The following is a 23,044-nucleotide window of genomic DNA, read 5'->3' on the forward strand; positions in this document are numbered from 1 at the left end:
CCACCAACTTCCCACTTGGATAGATGTGCAGGGCCACCTACCAGTCAATAGTCCAATGTAAACATGAGGCCAGAAGGCAGAACACCAAAGGAAAGTCCACTCCCAATTCTTCCTTTACATATGTGTAGTTACAGGTAGGTAGCCGTGTTGGTCTGCCATAGTCGAAACAAAATAAAAAAATTCCTTCCAGTAGCACCTTAGAGACCAACTAAGTTTGTCATTGGTATGAGCTTTCGTGGTATCTGAAGAAGTGTGCATGCACATGAAAGCTCATACCAATAACAAACTTAGTTGGTCTCTAAGGTGCTACTGGAAGGATTTTTTTTACATATGTGGTTTGATTTCAAGTCATGCCTACAAACAAAAACTGTTCCTTTCAGGTGTGGCTTGAGCTATGGCTTTGCAGATCCTTTGGACCTTGTCTTGAAATCAAGCCAGGGCTACAAAGAACAATCTTCTTTTTAGCTACCCAATAGTTATAAAACACTGTAAGTCAATGCAAGATATTTAGAAAACATTTACCACACAATTAAACAAGAAGACATATAACTAGCAATAAAAATAATGTAAAACAAAATGGTTCTCACTTGCTTTCTGAGGGTGATGCCCAATGTTAATCATATTCAGAGTAGACTCACTTAAAATCATGGGACTTAGGCTCATTTATTTCAATTGGCCTGTTCTAAGTATGACTTATTTGGCTCTCAGCCAAAATGACTAAAGGTAGGAGCTCAGGAGGCCTTTTGGGGGGAAGTGTTTCAAAGGGTTGTGTCCAATGCTAGTGCTACTCAGAGTAGACCCACTGAAGTTAATGGGCATGACTAACTTTGGTTCATTAATGTAAATGGATCTACTCTGATTAGAAAGCATTTGGATACAACATACCGGTAATGTTGCAGCACCCTAACGAAAAATACAGTTGCCTAAGTCAACAAATTTGTCCTCATGGGAAATGGATCAGGGCCTCTCTCCATTTTATGGGAGAAGGGTGTCATGTGGGGGGGATGCTGTACAAAGTACCCAGCACCCTAGATATATAGGGCTTTGTGCAACATAATTAATACCTTGAATTATGCCTGGAAACTGACAGGTAGTCAGTGCAAACAGCAGGGAGCAGGTTTTTAATGCCCCCTGCATTCACCAAGAGGGGGGTGAAAACATTTTGTACTAGCTGCAGCTAGAAAAAATAACTTTCTAAAGGAAATTGAGTGCTATGCTTTCAACTTTATCAAGAATGCCTTGTCCAACCAAAACCCTGGTTGGTCTGCAGCACTTGGGAAAGTTCACAGAATCAGATTGCTGGAGAATACCCAATGGTTCCTGCAGTACAACCCTTTGTTCCAACACAGGAAGGTATTCAATATCCACAACATCTCTGGAGATGCCTGTCCAACCAGATAGAATAATAAAAACATCACCCCAGGCAGGCAAAAATAGTTTAAATAGCTCTAATAGAAAGCTGTTGTAAGGAACTGATGCATGACAGAGTCAAGCAAGGAGGAGACTGTGGTCAATTCCATGTACTTTGTCTGTTGCAAAACTGTAATTACTGCAGATGTTTTTTCTTCCATGGGGGGTCTACCAGTAATTCTGTGCACCCTTGTACTTTTAAAACTCAGACAGCTTAATCCAATCTATTAAAAACCCAGCCATTATAGTTTCAATAAAATACCCCTGCTGAAACTATGCAAGACTGCAAACCGCTTTCTGCATTGCTGATAGCTTAATGAAGCAATTATCACCTCTCTCCATCTTGTTTACTCAGTGATATTGAAAACCAGTTACTTTTCAACCATGCAAGAATGTATCTGTTTACACTGTTAAAACACCCAGCACTCTGGGGAATTCTGGTTAGATTGCAAAGGGGGGGGGAGGAAATTCTACAGGGAAAATTTAGGTGAAAACTTGCCCATGAGTAATTTGACTTAATCAGACTATTGGCAGGAAAGTTTTTGATGTATTACATAGTGGACATGCATCAGGGTTGCATTAATTTTTCTGTTATAAACAGCTAGGTTATCATTCATTTAATCAAATCCACTTATAGCAGCAAACACTCAAGTGATAAATTATTTCTCAGGACCTTCTCATGAGTTACATGGATTTTTGAACATAAGAAAACAAGGCGTCATACAAAATGTTTGCTGCTTGAGTCTGCTAGCTTGATTAAGTTTACTTGCCCCACTTCGGTTAGTTAATAAATCCATTAAAAGAAAATCCGATCACATTTTGAAAGACGTTTACTTTAAAAAAAACACCATGGCAAACAAGAATTTTGGCCCCAGCAACATCTTGGTTGCCCATAATGCACCATTGGGGGGGGGGGGGGAGAGAGATAAATTCCAATAAAACAAAGGTTACCTGATTGTTCTCCATACATCAAAACCATCTAAAGGCTTTGTGCCATTTGTAGACCCTCCAGCGAGCTTCACCAGGGTTGGCAGCCAATCAGAAATATGGATAAGGTCATGACTTTCCACTCCCTTCCGTTTCAGTAAAGGACTTGCAACAAATCCAGCTCCTCTCACTCCGCCTTCCCACAGTGTCCATTTTCTTCCTCTTAATGGCCAGTTATTTCCACCTGCCAGCGTTTGGCCCCCATTATCTGAAACATATTAAGCGGTAAGTATGGAGAAACCCTGTATTTATTTATTTATTTATTTATTTATTTATTTATTTATTTATTAAAAAAGCTTTATACATCTCCTTCATTGGAGTTTTCAAAGGAGAGGCTGGATGGCCACCTGTCATGGCTGCGTTAGTTGAGATTCCTGCTCTGTAGGTGGTTGGACTGGGTGATCCCCTTCCAACTCTACAATTTTATAATTCTATTATTCAGATGGTAGCAGTAGCAAATGGTGGTGTGCGGTGGCAGTGTTTATTCGACCTCCTGACAGATGGGTCACTGCTGTTTACTGGGAGGAAGAATGGAAAGACCACGGCAATGTGGACCAGGTCAGCAATGTGAAAACACACTTGCAGAACCAATATGGTGCTCCAGGTGTGTGTTTGCACAGTGTCAACCTCCTTGTTGCATTCCCACCCCACTTCTTTCTCTTAGTAAACACCAGTGACCCTGCTGCTGGGAGGTCAGGCAAGCACCATTGCCCCACATCATCATCTGCTACAGGGTTGCTGAGGTTTTTTTTATTAGACAACATTTCATAGCTAACATATCTGACTAACATTTATAAACAAGGTGTAGAGCACTGTATCTTAATAAGGAGTGCCCATAATTTAGTGGCAAAGAACAAGAACTGGCAACTCAGGTTAAAGTGTCAGGTAGCAGGTACTGGGGGAAATTCCTGACTGACTTTGGAGACCCACTGCCAATCAGAGTAGACAATATTGGGTTAGAGATGGACCAATGACATTCCTCAGCGTATGCATTACAACTATCATCATCACCATTATACTTCTTTATTCATTACACGTATATACCTCCAAGGTTCCCCCTCCCTATTTAATCTTCACAACAACCTTGTGAGGTAGGCCAGGCTGAGAAAAAGGGACTGGCCCAAGGGCACCCAATGAGTTTCATGGTTGAGTGGGGATTCAAACTCTGGTCTCCCAGGTCATAGTCTAACACTCTCACTGTTACATCCCACTGGTTCTTATCTAATGCATAATTTGAATGGTTTCACTTTGAAATGTGTATTTATTAAAAGAAATTTTTCACTTCCAAGATCCCAGCACTCCCATCTTTTTATAAGGGATCCTGTTAAGGGATCCTATTCACTTGTGATATACCTCCCACTGGGAGAGAATTCTACCTGCTTCTGGCTCTGCACTGCTCTACTTTCAAGTTTTATAAACATCAGTAAATACAGTTTCCCTTTGTTACTGGAGAAAAATCACACAGTAATGAAGGGTTCTGTTGCAATTTAATGCTCATTAAACAGGGAGAGTAAAGACCAATATTATTTTGTTCTGAAGTGGGTGGGTTGTGAGTAGGGCTGCAATAGTTGATCCACTGATTGATTCATCAATTCTAAAACCTTTTAATTGACTGAAAAGGTGTTCCTAATTCACTGGGCAGCAGACACTGATATACATTCTTAAAACCTATTATTTATGTGACTTATGAATGTGCAGGCTTCAAGTATCATTTAAAACAAGCATTCTCTCTAACACAAGAGAAATGCCTCTTCTATGGTAACACCATATACACACTTATATACACACATTGTCTAGACAAAAAGGTTGGATCCAGAGCTGCCTTTCTGCAAATCATCAACAGCCTAAGGTCTTCCACCCAGCAACCTTCAGGATCCTATGCACCATCATTATGTCACAAAGGAGAAAGAAATCTTGTAAGAACATCCTCTTTACTTTACTGCCTTGTGTATGAAATCCAGAAAATAAACACAGAAAGAGGCCTTTGAGATTCTTCTACCATTTACAGGATTTGATCTACAAGAGGTGGTGCTCTCTGGACCAAAAATACAGTGGCACCTCGGGTTACAGACGCTTCAGGTTACAGACTCCACTAACCCAGAAATAGTACCTCGGGTTAAGAACTTTGCTTCAGGATGAGAACAGAAATTGCATGGCGGCAGCAGCGGGAGGCTCCATTAGCTAAAACGGTACCTCAGATTAAGAACAGTTTCAGGTCAAGAACAGACCTTCAGAACGAATTAAGTTCTTAACCCGAGGTACCACTGTATAGAAATGGAAGACCTAGTCCTGGATCACCACCACCTTATCAAGTTTGGCAAGTAATGAATGTGTAGCTCGTTCTGTTGGTAGAACAGATTTTTGATACTTTTTTTGGAGGTTCACTTCTTTAACATGTAATCTTGCAACCTAAACGTTGGCTTCCAGGACTTGACAACTATATTGATCAGTGCTTCTGGTACAGATTTGTACTATAACCATGCAACAAGTACAACATGGCTTATTTCTGACCAGTTTTCTATACATGCTTGGCAATATGTGAGTCCACCAGACATCCTGGATTGTCCTGAAACTTTAAACTCATGAAGAAATTGGAGTCCAGGGCCAAAGGATTAACAATATCAAAGTCATTTCAGGCAAAATGATTGATAATGTTTTAGTCCTATCAGATTTATTGTAATGCAAGGGTAAGAACCCATTTCAGGACAACAGCCTCATGAATATTCTTGTTTTCTCATCACTTGATGATTCTGAGCTGAGTGAGCAAGCCTCCTCCATTGAAAAGGATTGTGCCTGATATCGAGTGATGTGAAAAATCTGGTGGTGGTGATTTGATGACTGACACACTTGTATGAGCCATTATGTGACATGTCCAGCCACCAAGTTAAAAACAAGTATGGGTAAACCAATCAGGAGTACTTTGATAGACTAGTCTACAAAAGTAAGTGTCTTGCAGGTTCTGATCCAGTGTCTGCAACATTTGCAGTGGGTCCCCATGGAGGCAGAAGCTTCTCATTCACCTCTATGAAGATGAAATACATTGGGTTGTATCCAGACTGAGTTAGTGCACTTGGATCCCATTAAAATCAATGAGAAAACCACACACACCTCCATTTCTATTTATTTCAGTGAGAATGAAATGCAACTAACATGGCTGTGGCTTAGTGGAAGAGCACAGTGTTCTGCATGCAGAAAGGTCTGAGGTCTATTTCATGACATCTCCAGACAAGGAAAAACTCCTGTGTGAAACCTTAGTGAGCAGCTGCCAGTCAGCACAGCCAGTATGGAGGCAGACGGACCAATGAACTTACTTAGTACAGCACACATTCCTAGGCCAATGGAAATGCCAATGAGCACATGGAACATTTCCCTCTACTGGGGTGTGTGTGTCTGTGTGCCCAATAATGCTGAACATGGCCCCAAAGTTTATTGTGCTTAATGGCATCTCAGGGCTTGAAGGGCAAGTGTATCTGAAGCGGTAAGTACATTAACAGGACAGCTAAACACGAACAATTTCATTACGCTTTGTAAACCAAATTGACATAATTCCTTTTGATGTGGCTCCTTAGATCTATGGGAGATTAACCAATTTGTGCTTCAGGCACGTGTGCCAGTCCCAAACATTTTCACCTCACACAAGCATATAAAGGGGGGGGGGGAACCTCCTATATGTCAAGTGTGTCCTACACATGTTTACTAAATGCATAACTGCAATTAAAGACACGAGTGGATGCTTCTGCAATGGAGCTCCAATCTTCTGAGCTTCAATCAGCAGCTGGATTGGAAATCCAAGTCAGCTGATTTTCCTGATGATTAGAAGAAAAATACCAGACATGTAGAAGGCTGCATGATGGAATTACCTCCAAAGTCTGGATGACTAAAATAATACAGTGATCAACTTTATCCCACTGCAGTTCCCCTTTTCTTATTTCTTTTGTTTCCTCCAAATCTAGGGAAACAGTCCATATGGCAAACTTTTCAGCACATAATTAAATTATCTGCACTGCTTGTAGGAAGTTTCTTCCACCCTTCTCTCCAATCTTCACCTAAGAGCAACAGATTTCTTTTCATTTCCTCTACAACAAGGCACTGAAAGTGGGAACTCAGGCAGTTTATGTAGAATTTTGGCTGAAAAAATCATTATTCATGAACTTTGGACAGATGTTTCTCATGTCCCTAGAACTGCTTCAGAATTGCTTTATTAGTACAAGGTTTTTGAGAATCAGGACCTTGATTCAATTTTAGCCTTGCTAAAGATCTTATATGAATCAATAAAGCAGAAAAGCAGCCCCCTTTCTGCTCAGTTCCATCTGAAGACTTGCCAGATATCCTGGTACAGTGTGAGCCCATGAAGCTACAGGCAAGACAATGATAACTAGTATAAACTGGCTTATCAGCATGAACATCTTTTAAGAACTGCAAGGCAGCAAAATAATGAATGCTTGACCTGGAATAAACCAACATTACTAAATCAGCAAGAATCTGAAGAGCTCATGAAACAATCTTTGTGCTCTCTTCCTATGATCCAGTGCCATGTGCATACATGGATATCACAACAAGCTAAGAATATTCAGAGGTACATATTTAAAATTGGGGGTCTTAAAAACCACAAACTAGAATTGTAAAATTGGTTTCTAAACTGGGTTGCAGACTGTTTCTCTCTTTTAAACACACACACACACACACCACCCCACCATACATGAAGTAAAAAGGAAGTTCTTTTCCAAAATAATTGCTGGTGGTCAAGATGCCATTAGCTGGGTAATCACCTTGATATTTTACACTAGATTCAAGATGACAGGCCATAATAAAATGCCAATGAGAGCAGGTAAGAAAGCTTCAAAGGTGTCTTAGAGAACGTGAAGCATGCCTGCTCACATTAGGAAAAGGAGCCATGCTTAGCTAGGTCACTGTTGTGTTTACTGACATAATCCCCATGAATTCCTCATTGTGTGCCCCTGAAGTAATTTGATCCTATTCCCTGTTATTTGAAATACAAATAGCTTACAATTCTAAGCTTCTCTTCACAATGGTGGATGAAGAAAAAACAAAAGCAAGTGTTAACTAACCTATAAAGCTAAATCCAAATACAGCAGTCAAGAAATCTTAATCTGGGTAGCTGCATCATGTAAATGATTGCTTAACCACCTATTAAATTTATTCTGTCCGTCTCTATTCTAGATGAAAGGATTGCCTTGCTGGAACTTTGCAAGATCCATTTCAGCCTAGCATTAGCTTTTCCACACAGATCAGCAAAGGTATACACTTGGCATGACTGTGACCATTGTTATTGTTGTTGTTTTTTGACCCTGGAATCTGGTAACAATGGAAATGTACCGCCATTGAGCACAGCCGTTCCACTAAGCTAACAACCATTGGAAGATCCTTCAAAGATTTGCCTAGCACAGGGATGGGGAAATCTGTAACCTTTCATTTGTTGTTGGGACTATGGGTCCCATCAGCCCAGCCAGCAAGGCCAATGGGCAGAGATGATGGGAGTTGTAGTCCAGTAACACCTGCCAACCTAGCAGTTCGAAAGCGCGTCAAAGTGCAAGTAGATAAATAGGTACCGCTACAGCGGGAAGGTAAACGGCATTTCTGTGTGCTGCTCTGGTTCGCCAGAAGTAGCTCTGTCATGCTGGCCACATGACCTGGAAGCTGTATGCCGGCTCCCTTGGCCGATAACGCGAGATGAGCGCCGCAACCCCAGAGTCGGTTACGACTGGACCTAATGGTCAGGGGTCCCTTTACCTTTACCTAACACCTGGAGAATCACAGGTGATCTAGCCCTTTTATAAGAAATCACAAACCAAATCATTTTGTGTGCGGACAGGCTTTTGATTCAGCGGATGCCTTTGCTAACAGAAGAAGGGAGTAAGATCTCTGTGTCCCCTAGAAATCTGCTCCAGAGAGTTAAGGGCCCCTATCATGGATGGTGGCACAGAGATCTGAAGAAGGAATCTCCAGGAACTGCCTCACCTCCTCTACTGTTAGTGGAGCCTTCCAATAGATCAAAGACTCCTCAGCTAACAGAAGGATTCCTTCCCTTTGCAGAACAGAACAGGTGGATACTGCAACCCCATCTAACCAAGCAACCATCACCCTGTTTTGAAGTAGTGAAAACCAAAAGTTAACTGTGCATTCATGTAGGGCTTGGTGTCGACTGTAGGAGTCCCTCTCAGTACAAAGTATTATTAGTAAATGACCTTCAAATCATCCCAACTTTATACTACTGTGTTGACTATTGTGTCAATTAAACATAGTGGAGTGCATGAACGTAATTATGAGTTATTGTCCCGTCCCATCCCGTCCCACCACTTATTTCAGTGTTCCTGTTTTAATACAGAACCAAACCAAGAAGCCTTCTCATTTTAATAAACAAAGCAACAGAAGTAATAAAAAATTGATTTCTTCTACTTCAAGCTATTCCAAGAATAAGAGATGCTGACACATGATTTCTGTCACCTGAGAGTAATTCAGTATGGACTATGTGCACACAATGTTCAGAGGAAAATAAAATATGGTGACTCAAGAGAGCTGAATTTTTCAATTATAATAGCAGCTAAGGTAAGGTTACTTTGCTCTGGAAAATAGCAAGTAAAAAGCCATTTCTGAGCACAAAGTCTCCTCCTAAAAATATTCCTGAATGTGCTCCTGAGATAAAAATGAACAGTCTGCAGGATTAACAAAAGGATGCATGTATCTCAGCCCTAAACACATAGCCTAGGACAGTGGTTCCCAACAGGTGGTCCGGGGACCCCCAGGGGTCCGCGAGCTATGCCAGAGGGGTCCGCAAGGTGCTATTAGAATAAAAAATATATTAAATATATTTTGTATGATAACAGATTTTTTGTTTTGGCCGCTTCCTGCATGAGCAGAGTCTAGCGCAAAACTAGAATTAGATAGAGGCAGTAGTTCTGCTGTATGCCGTTAGGTGGCGCTTTACAGACACTACTGTTTTGCAAAGAGGCAGCGCGCGCATTCTACTAACGCTCACCTCCTCAAGATGCTTTGCGCGCGTCAGCTTAATTTGTGCGCTACTGCGCAGGTACCCTGACTTCTCCATTCCCCTCCCTCCTCCCTGGCATGCGCTGCCTCTTTGCAAAACAGTAGTGTTTGTAAACAAAACGTTGTTTTTCGCGGAAGCTACAGTTCGCGTAGTTAAAAATGGACCGTTGGTTAAAAAGTGGTTCGTTAAAACGACAAAGGCCTACAGATGAAGAAGAAGATAATGCATTTGATGTTCAAGCAAGTAAGTCAGTGACTCTCGAACCGATCTTGTCAGTGTCCATTGAACCTAAATCGTAACTGTAAAAAACGTATAAATATAAAATATAAAAAGACTCTTAATTTGGCTCTCACTTTTTAATTTTAGGATTAGGAATTAATGGGGGTCCTTGTCACAATAGCGGCTCGAGGTCCTCGAGAAAATTTTGTTGGGAATCCATGGCCTAGGAAGAACCAGCAAGTAAAATAAAGAATGAGGTTTGTAGCAACTCCAAATATCACCACATCCACTATATTCATTTCTATATAACTGTAAAAATAAGCTCCCACATATGTGCAAAATATACTTTCCAAATGCAACCTTGTTTTCCTTCTGTCACATTCCTGCACAAGGTCTTGAACAAAGCAAATGGCTGTCCCACATAGTTAAGCTTGTTTTTGTTTTAATGTAGAATATCTGCAGATGCCAACCATTTTCTTGGATGGAAGATCCACCGGTTTCACTGGAACTTGCTTCAATGCAAGTTTATTTAGGAACGTAGCCAAAAACCTATGTCTACTGAATGGAATACTGAATTCTGAGGGTCAAAACCTGCTAAAATGTGGCTGGAACATTTATGTGTTCTTATTCAGAGAAGGAAGTTTATTTTGAATGCCCAGTTTGGGCATCCTCTTATGCCTTTTGAAGCAGTGTGTTCTTTTGGGAAAGGATATACTCATCTGGGTTTTTTTGGTTTTATTTTATTTTTTTAAGTTAAGGACCTAATTGAGATGTATATTTGTAATGCCTTCAAAAGGGCCATGGAGGAAATGAGGCCATTACTGCTGCACTTTCCCAGATGTTGTCTAAGAACTTCAGAAAGTCGAATATCACAATCTTAACACACTCTAAGCTGCGTGGAAAACACTTTTACAGTCAGAAATGTAAAATCTACTGAAGTACAGTCATACCTCGGTTTAAGTACGCTTCGGTTTGAGTACTTTCAGTTTAAGTACTCTGCGGACCCGTCTGGAATGGATTAATCCACTTTCCATTACTTTCAATGGGAAAGTTCGCTTCAGGTTAAGTACGCTTCAGGTTAAGTACAGACTTCCGGAACCAATTGTGTACTTAAACCGAGGTACCACTGTAGAGGCATAAGGGTGATTATTATCAAGACTGATGCATATGAGGGAGGCTGCTTTTAAACATCATTATAGATAACAGAAGGTTTTCCCCTATTTTTTCCCCCAGGAAAAAAACAACACACAAGATCTTGAGGAAATGAGCAGGGATTCCTATTAAGGTTGCCAGCTATATGAGAACGCTGCCTTGAAAATAAAGTGCTCTCCAAGAATACGCTCTCTGGCACAGCGGCACTGTGAAGGAGAGAGGAAATGATCTATGCATATTAACGCTTTGTGTCATGCCTTTCTTGTTTGGGGACGGCTGCATTTGGTCAACCAGATTACCTTGCTCTCCTCTCCTTCCTCCTCAGTTTATTTGAGGTGGACGGCTGTGGCTGCACATTGTCGCTTATCTTGCACAAAATAAACAGAACAATCTGGAGCTAATTTAAGCGGTTTACCATATCAGGATATGGCTGGGAAAGGCTTTAAGGCGGGGAGTGGGGAGGGAGGGCTCAAGGCGAACAATAGCTCTGTGAAGCTGAACAGCACTGAGCACAGGAAGGCTCTGCAGACAGCCTGGCAGACAGCTGTCAGCCATTCCAATAACAATCCCTGCAGCCAATGAAAACTGGCCAGCATCTAAAGCCCCCCAAACCAACCCAGGAACACCAACAATAAAAACAAAGGATTAAACATTTCAGCATTAGTGGCATGAGTGACATGGCTGTAGCTCAGCGTCAGGGAATTGCTCAGCTGCTAGTGTGGTGCTGTTTTTCTCCTGCAACGATTCTCAAATAAAGAGCAGCTGTAATTACAGTACCATATCTTGTAAAGCACAGGCCAAAACCCAAGGAAGTGGCTTTATTTAGTGTGAACTATAACTCCAGTCAGCAGATCAGACCTATTTACATCTGCTTTTCAAATCAGTTCCCTTCTCTGATGCCAGGAGTGGCATGTATGTATGTATGTATGTATGTATGTATGTATGTATGTATGTATGTATGTATTTAAAAACCCCATCTCTAAACAACAGGATAACACAAAATGAGAAATTTAATCCACGTGGTCCAATTTTCTACAGACCACGACAGGAAAACAACAGATCAATGTTGTTGGTCCAAAATTTATTATCCTCTTGTATGACTCCAAGTATAATATTGGCCAGCACATTCTACTTTATTATTCCAAATAGCTATGAAATGGCTCAATTTCTCCATAAAACAATTATCCACCCGCCTGCCTCCTTTTACTCTAATGACATTGGTCTCTCTCTCTCTCTCTCTCTCTCACACACACACACACACACACACACACACACACACAATCTCTAAGTCCTCTAACTGCCAGTCTGTGATGGCGGGATGGGTTTATTTTTTTCTATTTCTAGTATATGGCCATTCGTGCTGCTATTAACAAATGGATAATCATTTCCATCTCTTCACAAAGATCTAAATAACTCACAAAAACAGAACAATGCAGCCAATGGACCTAGTGGTAAAACATAACCCATCATATCATTGATTTTATAAAGGATTTAATTCTAAAAATTTATAATCTTGGAACTTGTTCAACAAATATGATCTATATACATTCCCGGAACACTGCAGTTCCAACAGTCATATCCTTGTTAATTGTCACCAGGACAGTATCCATGATGTTTCTCCAGTATTTGGCCAAAGCTTGCTCTATCAAATTTACTTTGCTTTATGACAGTAGATAATAGTAGTAGCTGTTGTTGTTGTGAGGGATTTGTTCCTGCCTAGTATATAGGTCGTCCCCCCCCCCCTGTAGTGGGGGCATTGAAGTGAGCTCCTTCTTCCAAACCTTCAGCAAGCAGGAAGTTCTCTAACAGGAAGTCCATCACAAAAAAGAAGGGAGGATGCAACATACAGATACCGCCTACTTTTATAAGCTTCTGTGTACAAAGATCTCAGCTCACACTGGGGGTTCCATGCATGATGAGATTGATTGGTTTTAGCTAGTAATGGTCCGTTATTTATGAAATTTCTAACTATCAAGATATTTTTGATACTGCTTCTGAAGTATTCCATATATCAATTAAATTAAGAACACAATAGCTCAGTTGGTAGAGCATAGATCAGCCAGTAGAGCATGAGACTCTTAATCTCAGAGTCGTGGGTTCGAGCCCCACATTGGGGAAAAGATTCCTGCATTGCAGAAGGTTGAACCAGATATCCCTCACAGTCCCTTCCAAAGCTAGAATGATTCTATAAGAGCAGTGCTGCTGTGTCAGGCCAGTGACCCATCTAGTCCAGTATCCAGTTCTCACACAGGCCCATGGAAAACCTACAAGTACAACCTGAGCACAACAGCACTCTCAAATTCTGATCTATAAACGCTTAGCTTAAACATTTGTGATGTTTCTTGAATGCTGGTGAGAAATTGTTGTTGTTAATGTTAGTGAGAAATGTTGAAGTGCTTCCACGTTGCAACACATCGTCTCAAATCAAGCTATTGCATGAAAAAGGACATGCTTTGAGAGGTGAGACAATAAGGCCTATCCTCCCCACTGACCTTGGCTGGAACCAAATGCCACTTGGTTTTCTCCTGCCCTATCCCTTCAGAAGTGCTTTATTTTGTGGTGTTCCACTTGGTTCTTATGCAACCTTAATGCAACGGGTGGAAATTGCTGGTCCCTGGATATGCATCATTTCTTATTTCCTCCTTTTATCATGTAACTTATATGGCAATCTATTATATAAATGTAGCAAATCAGTGAATGATTGAATGAAGCTCCCTAACTATTCAGGCACTTGCAGTCATCTTTCTACTTTTGAATTTTTTTCAGATCATACCAAAAAATCATGGGTGTCTAACTTGGCCAGTTCACCGCAGAATTCTACTAGTGTGCTATTTATATTAATCATCTGTGAAAGCAAAGCAGAAGGCTTGAGAGTTAACATTTGTTCCTTGTTTTGCCAATTGATTAGTGTCTTTCAGAATGTGCTAACAGCTTTTAGCAATTTTTAGGATGGGAGACTTGCTGGGGTGGGTGGGTGGATGGCAGCCTTGACAAGATGGCAAAAGCAGAGTTGATAGGAAATCTCAGCTGAAAGCTAACCCTGGAACATGTAGTACTGGACAATACCTTGCACAGCAGGGAACCTGACTGGATTGGATAAGTATTGTTCAACCCTCAAGTAGACTGTGTCTCCATAAACTTAAAAGGATTTTAAATCATCTTTGTAGCCTGCCAATTTTTTGCAAGTTCTGAGAGATGTGTAGGGCAGATGGTTAAGTACAGAGCAAAGAGAAGCATATCCTCAGAATAAAGCTGTGCATTGTGGATGTGTGAAAGCCATCTTTTCATTTACACACACACCCCTGCAAAAGCATATATGCAATCCTAACAAAATGCATGTAAATAACTCCTATGGTATCACATGCACACAGCTGGGCTCATTTCACTTCACTATATTCATTCAAAAGCACAGATCTCTTTCTCTGAATCATGTGGCTTTTTGTTGCATGGTTATCATAGCAATCTTCTCAACAGACATGTCCAGGACACATAATCACAGATTTGAAGAACACGTCAAGGCTTTTGACAGACTTAGATAGAATTGCCTGCAAGCCAAAGATACACACTACAAAGATCTACACTAGCTAGAACAGGCTTCCTCTACCTCGGCCCTCCAGATGTTTTTGGCCTACAACTCCCATGATCCCTAGCTAGCAGGACCAGTGGTCAGGGATGATGGGAATTGTAGTCTCAAAACATCTGGAGGGCCGAGGTTGAGGACGCCTGCTCTAGAAGCTGTGGCTAGTTACTATCCCACCCTCCAAAAGCATTTATATACCTGTCAGTTGTTCCTATTGGCTGTTAAGGAGCATATATGCCCTATGTGATAGCAGTACACTGTAGTGGCCAGCTTGTTGCATCCCATGCCTCTGCTTCTACATGCAGTTACATGCAGCAATGTAGACATTCGTGGCACCTTTTCACATGCCAATTCATCTAGGTGTGAAGCAAGCCCTACATGTAAGCTTGGTTTATAAAGATAAACTGTATTGTCTTCATTAAAGAAATAAAGAGCGGGCCATGTGTGTGCATCAACTTTTTGCTTGTTTATCACAAGTAGTTTGGGATGTTGTTTGTGACATTGTGCACAGACGCGGGTACCAGTGCAGCTTGGCCTAAGCCATGGGACCTGATTAATCAAACAAGAGCACACAACCAGCTTTTGAGCAGCGGTGACAGATCGGCTTGTACTATGTCAAGAAAAAGACAGGCTATTAATTAACTAGAAAATCATTTGTCGGTTTTAAGATTTCAGCAGGCTTGTCGCAAGTCCTAACATTTCACTGTCTTATTCTGCACCATTTATGGAACCTGTGAAATTATGCAGAACAATAAAAGGCGAAGCTGTTTCCATGCAGGAGAAAAACAAAATAGCTTCTCAGGGAATTATAAAAACATTTAGAAACTAAGGCATCCTTGTAGAAGGATATGCCAAATGTAGTATTTATTAATACAACTGACATATTACAGAGGTGGTGGCCAGAATTCTATAGTTAATAAAGAACGTGACAGACATATTTACTAAACATATATCTGAAACACATTTGCTCGGAAGAGTCCAAGTTTCCATTTCAGTGTAAGTTACTTTGGGACAAACCTTTTTAGGGGCCTAACTACACATTACACAGACATGCATGTAACAAAACCTCAAATACCCTTATACCCTTTCTTCAGAGGGATCAAAACTGATTTTGAGGAAGGGAGTGATTAGGAGCAGAGAACCAGTGGGGGGTGGGGGGGAGGCGTGTTTATCCCTTTTTCCTATCTGTTGTTTCCCTGGTCTAAAAAACCTCATTCCTAAAGGAACAAATAGGGGATCATATCTGCACATAGTGAGGCCCTAATAATCTATTTGATGAAGTTTAAGCTTCCAGGAACTCCTAACCTCCAGTAGGGTGGAGACACCTATCAAGCCAAAATGGATCTACATGGTTTTCTGACTGTTCTGAGTAAGTCCCCATTGCCTCAAAGTCCTGGTTGATCTCTGGATTAGAGAAGCAACTTGGACAGATGACACAATTGCTCCTGAGAGCATCCTCTTTCTGTGGACGAAGGCACATTTTGGTTTTCCAGGGAGCTCAGGGTAATGAAACAACAGGGTGCCTAGAGTGAAGGTGGGGCGGACGCACCCAAAATTGGCATAAGTAGAGCTCCTATTAAGCCCTGCAGATCAGATTGAGGGGGTGCCAGGCTCCATGGGTTGGAGAAGGGGGAAGATCTCATTGCACAAGCAGACCTTGCTTCATATATGCAACAACTTAGTTGAAACCCACCCACAATTTTGTTCCAAACAATGTTGGGCAGCAACCGAGCAGAATCAGATAGCATTTATTTTTTTCTTTTAAGTAGAGAAGAAGAGCCTTGATGGATCAGACCAAGGGCCAATATCATACAGAAGATGAATATGCATCCACAGCAGCCTGGTGCATATGTAACAGTAAACCAGAATTAAACCAAGTATGGCTTACTGGAAATGAACAAGCATGCTGGTGTACACTGTTCAAATCACACACACCCTATACCTTTTGCCATGTCAGGGGAAAAACAAAACCAGACTGCCGGCTTAGCTTTCCATGTGAACCATGGTTTGTTGTTGGTTTGCCCTTGTGGTTGTCTGGAGTGAAACAAAACACAAGGACTAGTTTGCATGTACAGTCATAAAGGTTTAAGTACGCTTCGGTTTGAGTACTTTCAGTTTAAGTACTCCACAGACCCATCTGTAATGGATAAATCCACTTTCCATTACTTTCAATGGGAAAGTTCGCTTTAGGTTAAGTACACTTCAGGTTAAGTACGGACTTCCAGAACCAATTACACTCATACTTTGGGTTAAGTACGCTTCAGGTTGAGTACTCCATGGACCCGTCTGGAACGGATTAATCCACTTCCCATTACTTTCAATGGGAAAGTTCGCTTCAGGTTAAGTACAGACTTCCGGAACCAATTGTGTACTTAAACAGTGGTACCTCTTAAACAGTGGTAGCTCCGGTCGGATCCTGAGGTTTCCGCAACTGGAGGGACCACTTCTGCGCATGCGCGTGGGGCGGTACACCACTTCTGCACATGCGTGTGTGGTGAAACCCGGAAAAATACTTCCGGGTTTGCTGCGTTCGCATCCTGAAGGATACACAACCGGAGGTGTGCGTATCCAGAGGTATCACTGCAATACTAAGTCAGCACTCTCATCTGTTTCCTCCCAGTGCAACAAAGGGAAAAGGAGGAGGGCAGAGACAGTATGAGTCGCATGTACTAGTGTGCTTGCTCATTCCTGGTAATCCATACTTCGTTTAACTCTGGCTTACTGTTTTGTGCAAACATGGCCAATAAGTAATATGCCAATATATTACTATCAACCAACTAGCAGAAAGAGGCACACTGCATCTGGAATCCCTCTGTGGAAAAAAGGAACCAAGTCTGAACTATCTATATTAGGAACAATAAAAGAGAGACTAAATATGTCAAGAATTATAGAGGGTGGTGCTGATATGGAATGTCTGAAACATTTAGTTATTAAAAAGGCATGAGGCTGAGGACTGGATTGAAGCAAGGGGCAAGCCTACAAGCAGCTCTTCTGTACACTTCAGCTTGGATGAAGCATTTAGAACCGGCTGCCAAAGATAGCAATAAAAGCACGTCATTTCCCCCCATTATTAGTTTTTTTATTGTGTGGGTGAATCCTTCCAGTGCTTATGAAAGGGGTGGATTAATAGTATTTACTACAGCTATGCAGCCTCTATGAAAGCTCCAATTCATAGCTCAACCAAGCAAGTTGATTTCTGACCTCTGGCATTCCCATTGAACTGGACTCTTGAACTTATGCACCAAACAATTTAAGACTGTGTGTGTGTGTGCGCGCGCGCGCACGTGCGTGTGTGCGCACACACAGATGTGTGTGTATGCTGTCTATAATCACTTGCAGAATGGGCCTCTCTATACTCCCACTGATGCCAGACATTTAACGAATACATCAAAGACCTACACTGTGCACAAGCAGCTCAAGGTATGTATCTGCGAAGACCGCTGTCCTCAGTTTGAACTCCAAAGCTCCTCCCCAGTCACACATATTAAGAATCAATTCATCATTTCAAATCTTAATCTGGTTGCATAGGATCTGTAGAACACTGCAGTCCTCTCTAGGGGCAAACAATATGGATCTTTGTAGGGTCCCAGGCATACATCAACTAATTGCTAGTTGGTAATGAATAAAATGGAAACTCAGCTTCATTCTGCAGAACAGTGATCCCCCCCCCAGTCCACTATATTTACACACAGTAGCATTTTAGTGTCTTTACACCAAAGCAGCAAAAGGCTGTTGTCTTCTGAAATTTGCACATTAAACTACTTACATTCTTATAGGTTGTTTTAAAACAATGCCACCATAATTTTATTATACCTTTTGTTATACTGGTATCATTCAGCTGAAATTGAACCAACTCAGGATTAGACTCATGCATATTTCACTATATTACGGTATTTATTTAGATTAATAGCCCAACCAAACCCGAGTGGAGTTTTTTAAGAGGAGTAAAAAACAAAGAGGACTCAGAGCAAAATAAAAAGAAGTCCCTTTTCCAACTTATCTCTGAACTCCAAAGGCCATCTCAAAGAGTAGGCTATGTTTCAGAAAGAGCTACCAACATGAGTTTGACCAAACTGCGGGAGGCAGTGGAAGACAGGAGTGCCTGGCGTGCTATGGTCCATGGGGTCACGAAGAGTCAGACACGGCTAAACAACAACAACAATAGAGAAGTAGGTTCTATGGCTCTATCAGATCCCAATTCATATCTTTCCTCAACCATAAGGTGACTGTAAGATACCCAAAGTCTCTCTGCGACAGTTGCACAATCCCCTGCAATATGGAGATAATCACGCTAGCCTTCCACAGATGGCTACTGTGAGGGTTATTGGGACAAGGTATGTGTAGCTCTTTGTGAACAACTTAAAACTGGTACTATACAAGTGTTACACTTGTCTGGGTGTGGGTGAGGGGCAAAAGGAAATGTAATTCTATGCATGTCTGTTACACTTTTATCCAACCCCAAGCAGCTCATGGGTTCGCCCAATTATGTCCTCACAACAACCCTGTGAGGTAAAAGCTGGGCTGAGACACAGCGATTGCCTCAAGGCCATGCAAGTGAGCTTCACAGTTGAGTGGGGATTTGAACTTGGGTTCGGCAGTCGTAGCCTGACGCTAGTCTAATCGTTATACTGCATCAGCTCTTGTTGTCACAGGACCAAATTACTCTCTGGCATTTCCACCTGCAGAAGAAGGCCCAACACAAACACTCTCCAGGATGCCAAATAGGAACAGGATGTTGATTAGTTTGTAGCAGCCGTTGGCGGAGGGGGACGTACACAGATTGTTTTGTTTGCCGCCCTTGGGAGGAACACTGTGACAAAGGCTGATAACTCCTAGTGTTAGCGGTAAAAAGGGCCACACTTTGAACCAACAATGCACGGTGGAAATAAATTAGTATGTGGGCTCTATCAAACATCATTGTTACAAGAGAAGCCCTACTTCGCATCTTATGGCGCCCTCTTGTGGCAATGATCAGGTACAACAGAGACACCCTTCCCCATCATTTTATTTTTCTGCCTGGAACAGGTAAGTCTGTTGAATTTCTGCCTATCAAGCCACCGTTTAGCCTCTGTTAGGTGGAAGCCTCACTTATTGCTTCCCACACTTTCCGGTATTTAGCACTAAAACAGAAGCATGTTTACTATAATATTTGACTGCGTGGGTACACAATAAGAAGCCACGACAAACAGCAGGCTAAGGGCCATAGCTCAGTGGCACAGACAGCATCTGCTTGGCATGCAGATGGTCCCAGGCTCAATCTGTGGCATCTGTGCGAGCCTCACACAAGGATCCAGTTCCCCACTTCAGAACTCCTGCCCCTGCTCCAGCACACGGAAACTGCCACTGCAATTTTGGCTACAAGTAGGATTAATTGCAGTAGTATTTATCAATGTAAATGCTGCAAATTGCCCTATCAAATCAAGACTGCAACAAAGCAAAACAACTTGGGTCTTTTTTCCCCAGGTGTTGTACAAAGAAGAAGCACATGTGTTCTTTGGTTGCAGGGTCTCACCGATGCAGCCTTAGCTCTGGACTGCTTTTCTTCTCAAGGGGTCACCAACGTGGTGCCCACAAATCTTTCTTAGCCCCCTCCAACTGCCCTTGCTGACAGAAGCATTCTGTTGTAGCCAACAGAATGGGTAGCTGTGCGTTTGGATTGCAGGGATGGTTTATTAAGAGTTTTATGGGGGGTTTTCTTTGGGGGGGGGGGTTACATTCCTTACACAGATACCAAGTAAGCCTTTAGCATTCTTTCCCAATCCCAATCTCCATTTCCCCTGCTAGATAATCAGCTTAATAGCCAATAGAAAATTGCCAATAATATGTGCATATATCTAATTGTTAATCTTACCTGTAGAAAATATTAGAACCGTGTTGTTCCAAAGGCCGTACTTCTTCAGGGCTGCTGTGACATTTCCCACAGCTTCATCCATGATGGACACCATTCCTGCATATTTGCGTCTCTTATTGTCTTTGATAAAAGAATATGGCTCTATGTATTTCTCAGGTACTTGAAGAGGCTCGTGGACTGATTGCAGAGCAAGGTAGAGAAAGAGAGGCTGTCGCAGAAAAGGCACAACACCAAAAAAAAGGGACCGCATCATTAAATGCCATAATCAGCATAATCCTGGCTGATAAGCTTCCAGCTGCAGCTACTGGCTTCCTTCCTGCCTTCTGTCTTCAGTTCTCAAGGATAAAAGAATATTTAATTGAAGACATCCCCATTTTTTATGATGTTGCCAGACTGCACTGGCCCCAGCCAGAATGGCCAGCAGTCAAGGATGATGAGAGTTGCAGTCCAACAACATCTGGAGGGCCATAAGCTGATCTAGCTCCAGGCAGACCTTCAAATTCAATTTTTGCTTTCATTAGAGAAGTCTAGAAATATTTAAGAGCGGGGCACACCAGTAATTGGGTCAGACATGCTACATTAGTGGTGTGGGACAGGGAGTACAATTTGTGTAATCTGCCTGAGACATCTTTTAAAGATGAAACTTTCTTTTCTCAGTTTTTCCTGCGCCACTAAGGCTGGACTTCTCCCTGTTAGTACCTTATGGTATTGTATTGTATTGTATTGTACTGCATCTTTGATTTCTTTTTGTGGTTTACATTGATAGTTTTTACTGCTTATTGCTTTGAGATGTTTAACATTAAGTGGTTTAGATGAATATTTAATAATAATGTTAATATTTAACATTACAGTGGTACCTTGGTTCTCAAACTTAATCTGTTCCGGAAGTCCGTTTCAAAACCAAAGCGTTCCAAAACCAAGGTGCGCTTTCCCATAGACAGTAATGCAAAACTATCTAACGAGACCATTGAGCCATAAAATGAAAGCAATAATCAATGTAAAGTAAAGGTAAAGGTACCCCTGACCGTTAGGTCCAGTCATGGATGACTCAGGGATTGCGGCGCTCATCTCACTTTACTGGACGAGGGAGCCGGCGTTTGTCCGCAGACAGCTTCCGGGTCATGTGGCCAGCATGACTAAGCCGCTTCTGGTGAACCAGAGCAGCACACGGAAATGCCATTTACCTTCCTGCCAGAGCGGTATCCATTTATCTACTTACACTTTGATGTGCTTTCAAACTGCTAGGTTGGCAGGAGCTGGGACCGAGCAATGGGAGTTCACCCCGTCGTGGGGATTCAAACTGCCAACCTTCCAATCGGCAAGCCCTAGACTCTGTGGTTTAGACCACAGCGCCACCTGCATCCCTAATAATCAATGTACTGTACTATAAAATAAATAAGACAGTATTGTAGATGATAAAAATATTTTTTTCTTACCTACACTGATGATAGTCATTTTTTGGATGGGGGGCTTTTATCCATTTCCGCAGTCATACAATCTGTGTATCTGAAGAAGTGTGCATGCACACGAAAGCTCATACCAAAATAAAAACTTAGTTGGTCTTTAAGGTGCTACTGAAGGAATTTTTTTTATTTTGAATCAATCAATCAGTAGCTGAACTGGGTTCCACACAGTCACAAAAACAAATTAACCGAAAAAGCCACAAAAACGCAAATTAAATATCAAAAACAAAAGCGCCAAACTTAATCCATTCTGGAAGTCTGTTTGACTTCTGAAATGTTCAAAAAACAAGGCGCAGCTTCTGATTGGTGCAGGTGCCCCAGAAATACCGGTAACAGTCGACAGCCGCATCAGACGTTCAGCTTCCAAAAAATGTTCAAAAACACTTACTTCCAGGTTTTCGGCATTTGAGAACCAAGGTACCACTGTACTGATATTTAATAATAGTATCTAATTGATCACCCGGTTTAACAATGTATTGATATTAATAATATCAATGCAATATTACAAACATATATGGTTTTCTACCAAGGGCAGCATACATAACATATATGGTTTTCTACCTAAAGGCAGCATACATAAGGTTATTCCAACTTTATCTCTACACCAACCTTAGGTAATGAGAGACCTAAGAGGGATGTGGCAGAGGCATACATGGAAATCCTTTGCAGGTGAAGTCGGTTCCACTGAGTTAAAGGGGGTTGTTTACCAGACCACCATGTATAGGATTGCAGCCACAGTGACTGCCACAGGGAGCCAGTGAACGAAGAAGGAACTGGACCCATGCAACCATCAAGCACAACACTATTCACAGCATCACACTGGCAGCCACAGGTGACACAAGCAAATAGCACTGGAACAAGTTTTGCCGCCAAGATTTAAACAAACTAATATTACAGTATTTTGAAGCTGCTCTATCAAATTTCTCATACAAGAAGCAGAAAAACCGAAGAATGTGTTTGAGAAATTGAATTCAGTTTCTTTCTGATCTTTTTGTAGGACAGCCCTGTCAAGGTTTCCCCCTAATACATTGTTAAATTCCCTTACGACTATAATGGGACTAAGAACAGGTAGCTGCACCAAAGCGTCTGATCATAAATGCATCAAAATGTATTAATTCCAACTTTATATTTTAAGAAAGAGAATTGTACCTTCTCAGCCTGGTGGTTAGCTATAAGATCTACTGCTCTTTTTGCAAACACATTAGTAGAGTACATGTCTTTAAATCCATCTGCAACTTTTTCTCCCTCTCGAAAATCAAGAGCACATCGAGTTACGTTCTTTGCTTCGATGGCCACACAGCGCTCGTGAGAATAGTAATCTTCACTTCCAAGAAGGTAACCTAAAAGAGAGAGAGATTAATTCTCTCTTTTTA

At 41.6% G+C, this 23,044-nt stretch overlaps 1 protein-coding gene and 1 long non-coding RNA gene across 2 annotated transcripts in view; both read right to left on the reverse strand.

Annotated features, from left to right (window-relative positions):
* Nucleotides 1-23,044, reverse strand: part of ARSB (arylsulfatase B) — a 66,112-nt gene that overhangs the window by 30,213 nt on the left and 12,855 nt on the right. Inside the window, exons 3-5 of the mRNA XM_035099802.3 lie at nucleotides 22,821-23,011; nucleotides 20,209-20,416; nucleotides 2,362-2,605 (exon numbers count right to left, since the gene is read on the reverse strand). Coding sequence (XP_034955693.1) covers nucleotides 2,362-2,605; nucleotides 20,209-20,416; nucleotides 22,821-23,011 — 643 coding nt within the window. The remainder of the gene's footprint in view (nucleotides 1-2,361; nucleotides 2,606-20,208; nucleotides 20,417-22,820; nucleotides 23,012-23,044) is intronic.
* LOC148684434 (uncharacterized) lies at nucleotides 9,748-11,201 on the reverse strand. The gene is made up of 2 exons (XR_015946000.1): nucleotides 11,077-11,201; nucleotides 9,748-9,848 (listed from the first exon to the last, which is right to left on the reverse strand). It is a non-coding gene; the product is annotated as an uncharacterized LOC148684434 (long non-coding RNA).

Source organism: Zootoca vivipara, chromosome 10, assembly GCF_965207765.1.
Source record: "Zootoca vivipara chromosome 10, rZooViv2.hap1.1, whole genome shotgun sequence".
Lineage (NCBI taxonomy): Eukaryota > Metazoa > Chordata > Lepidosauria > Squamata > Lacertidae > Zootoca > Zootoca vivipara.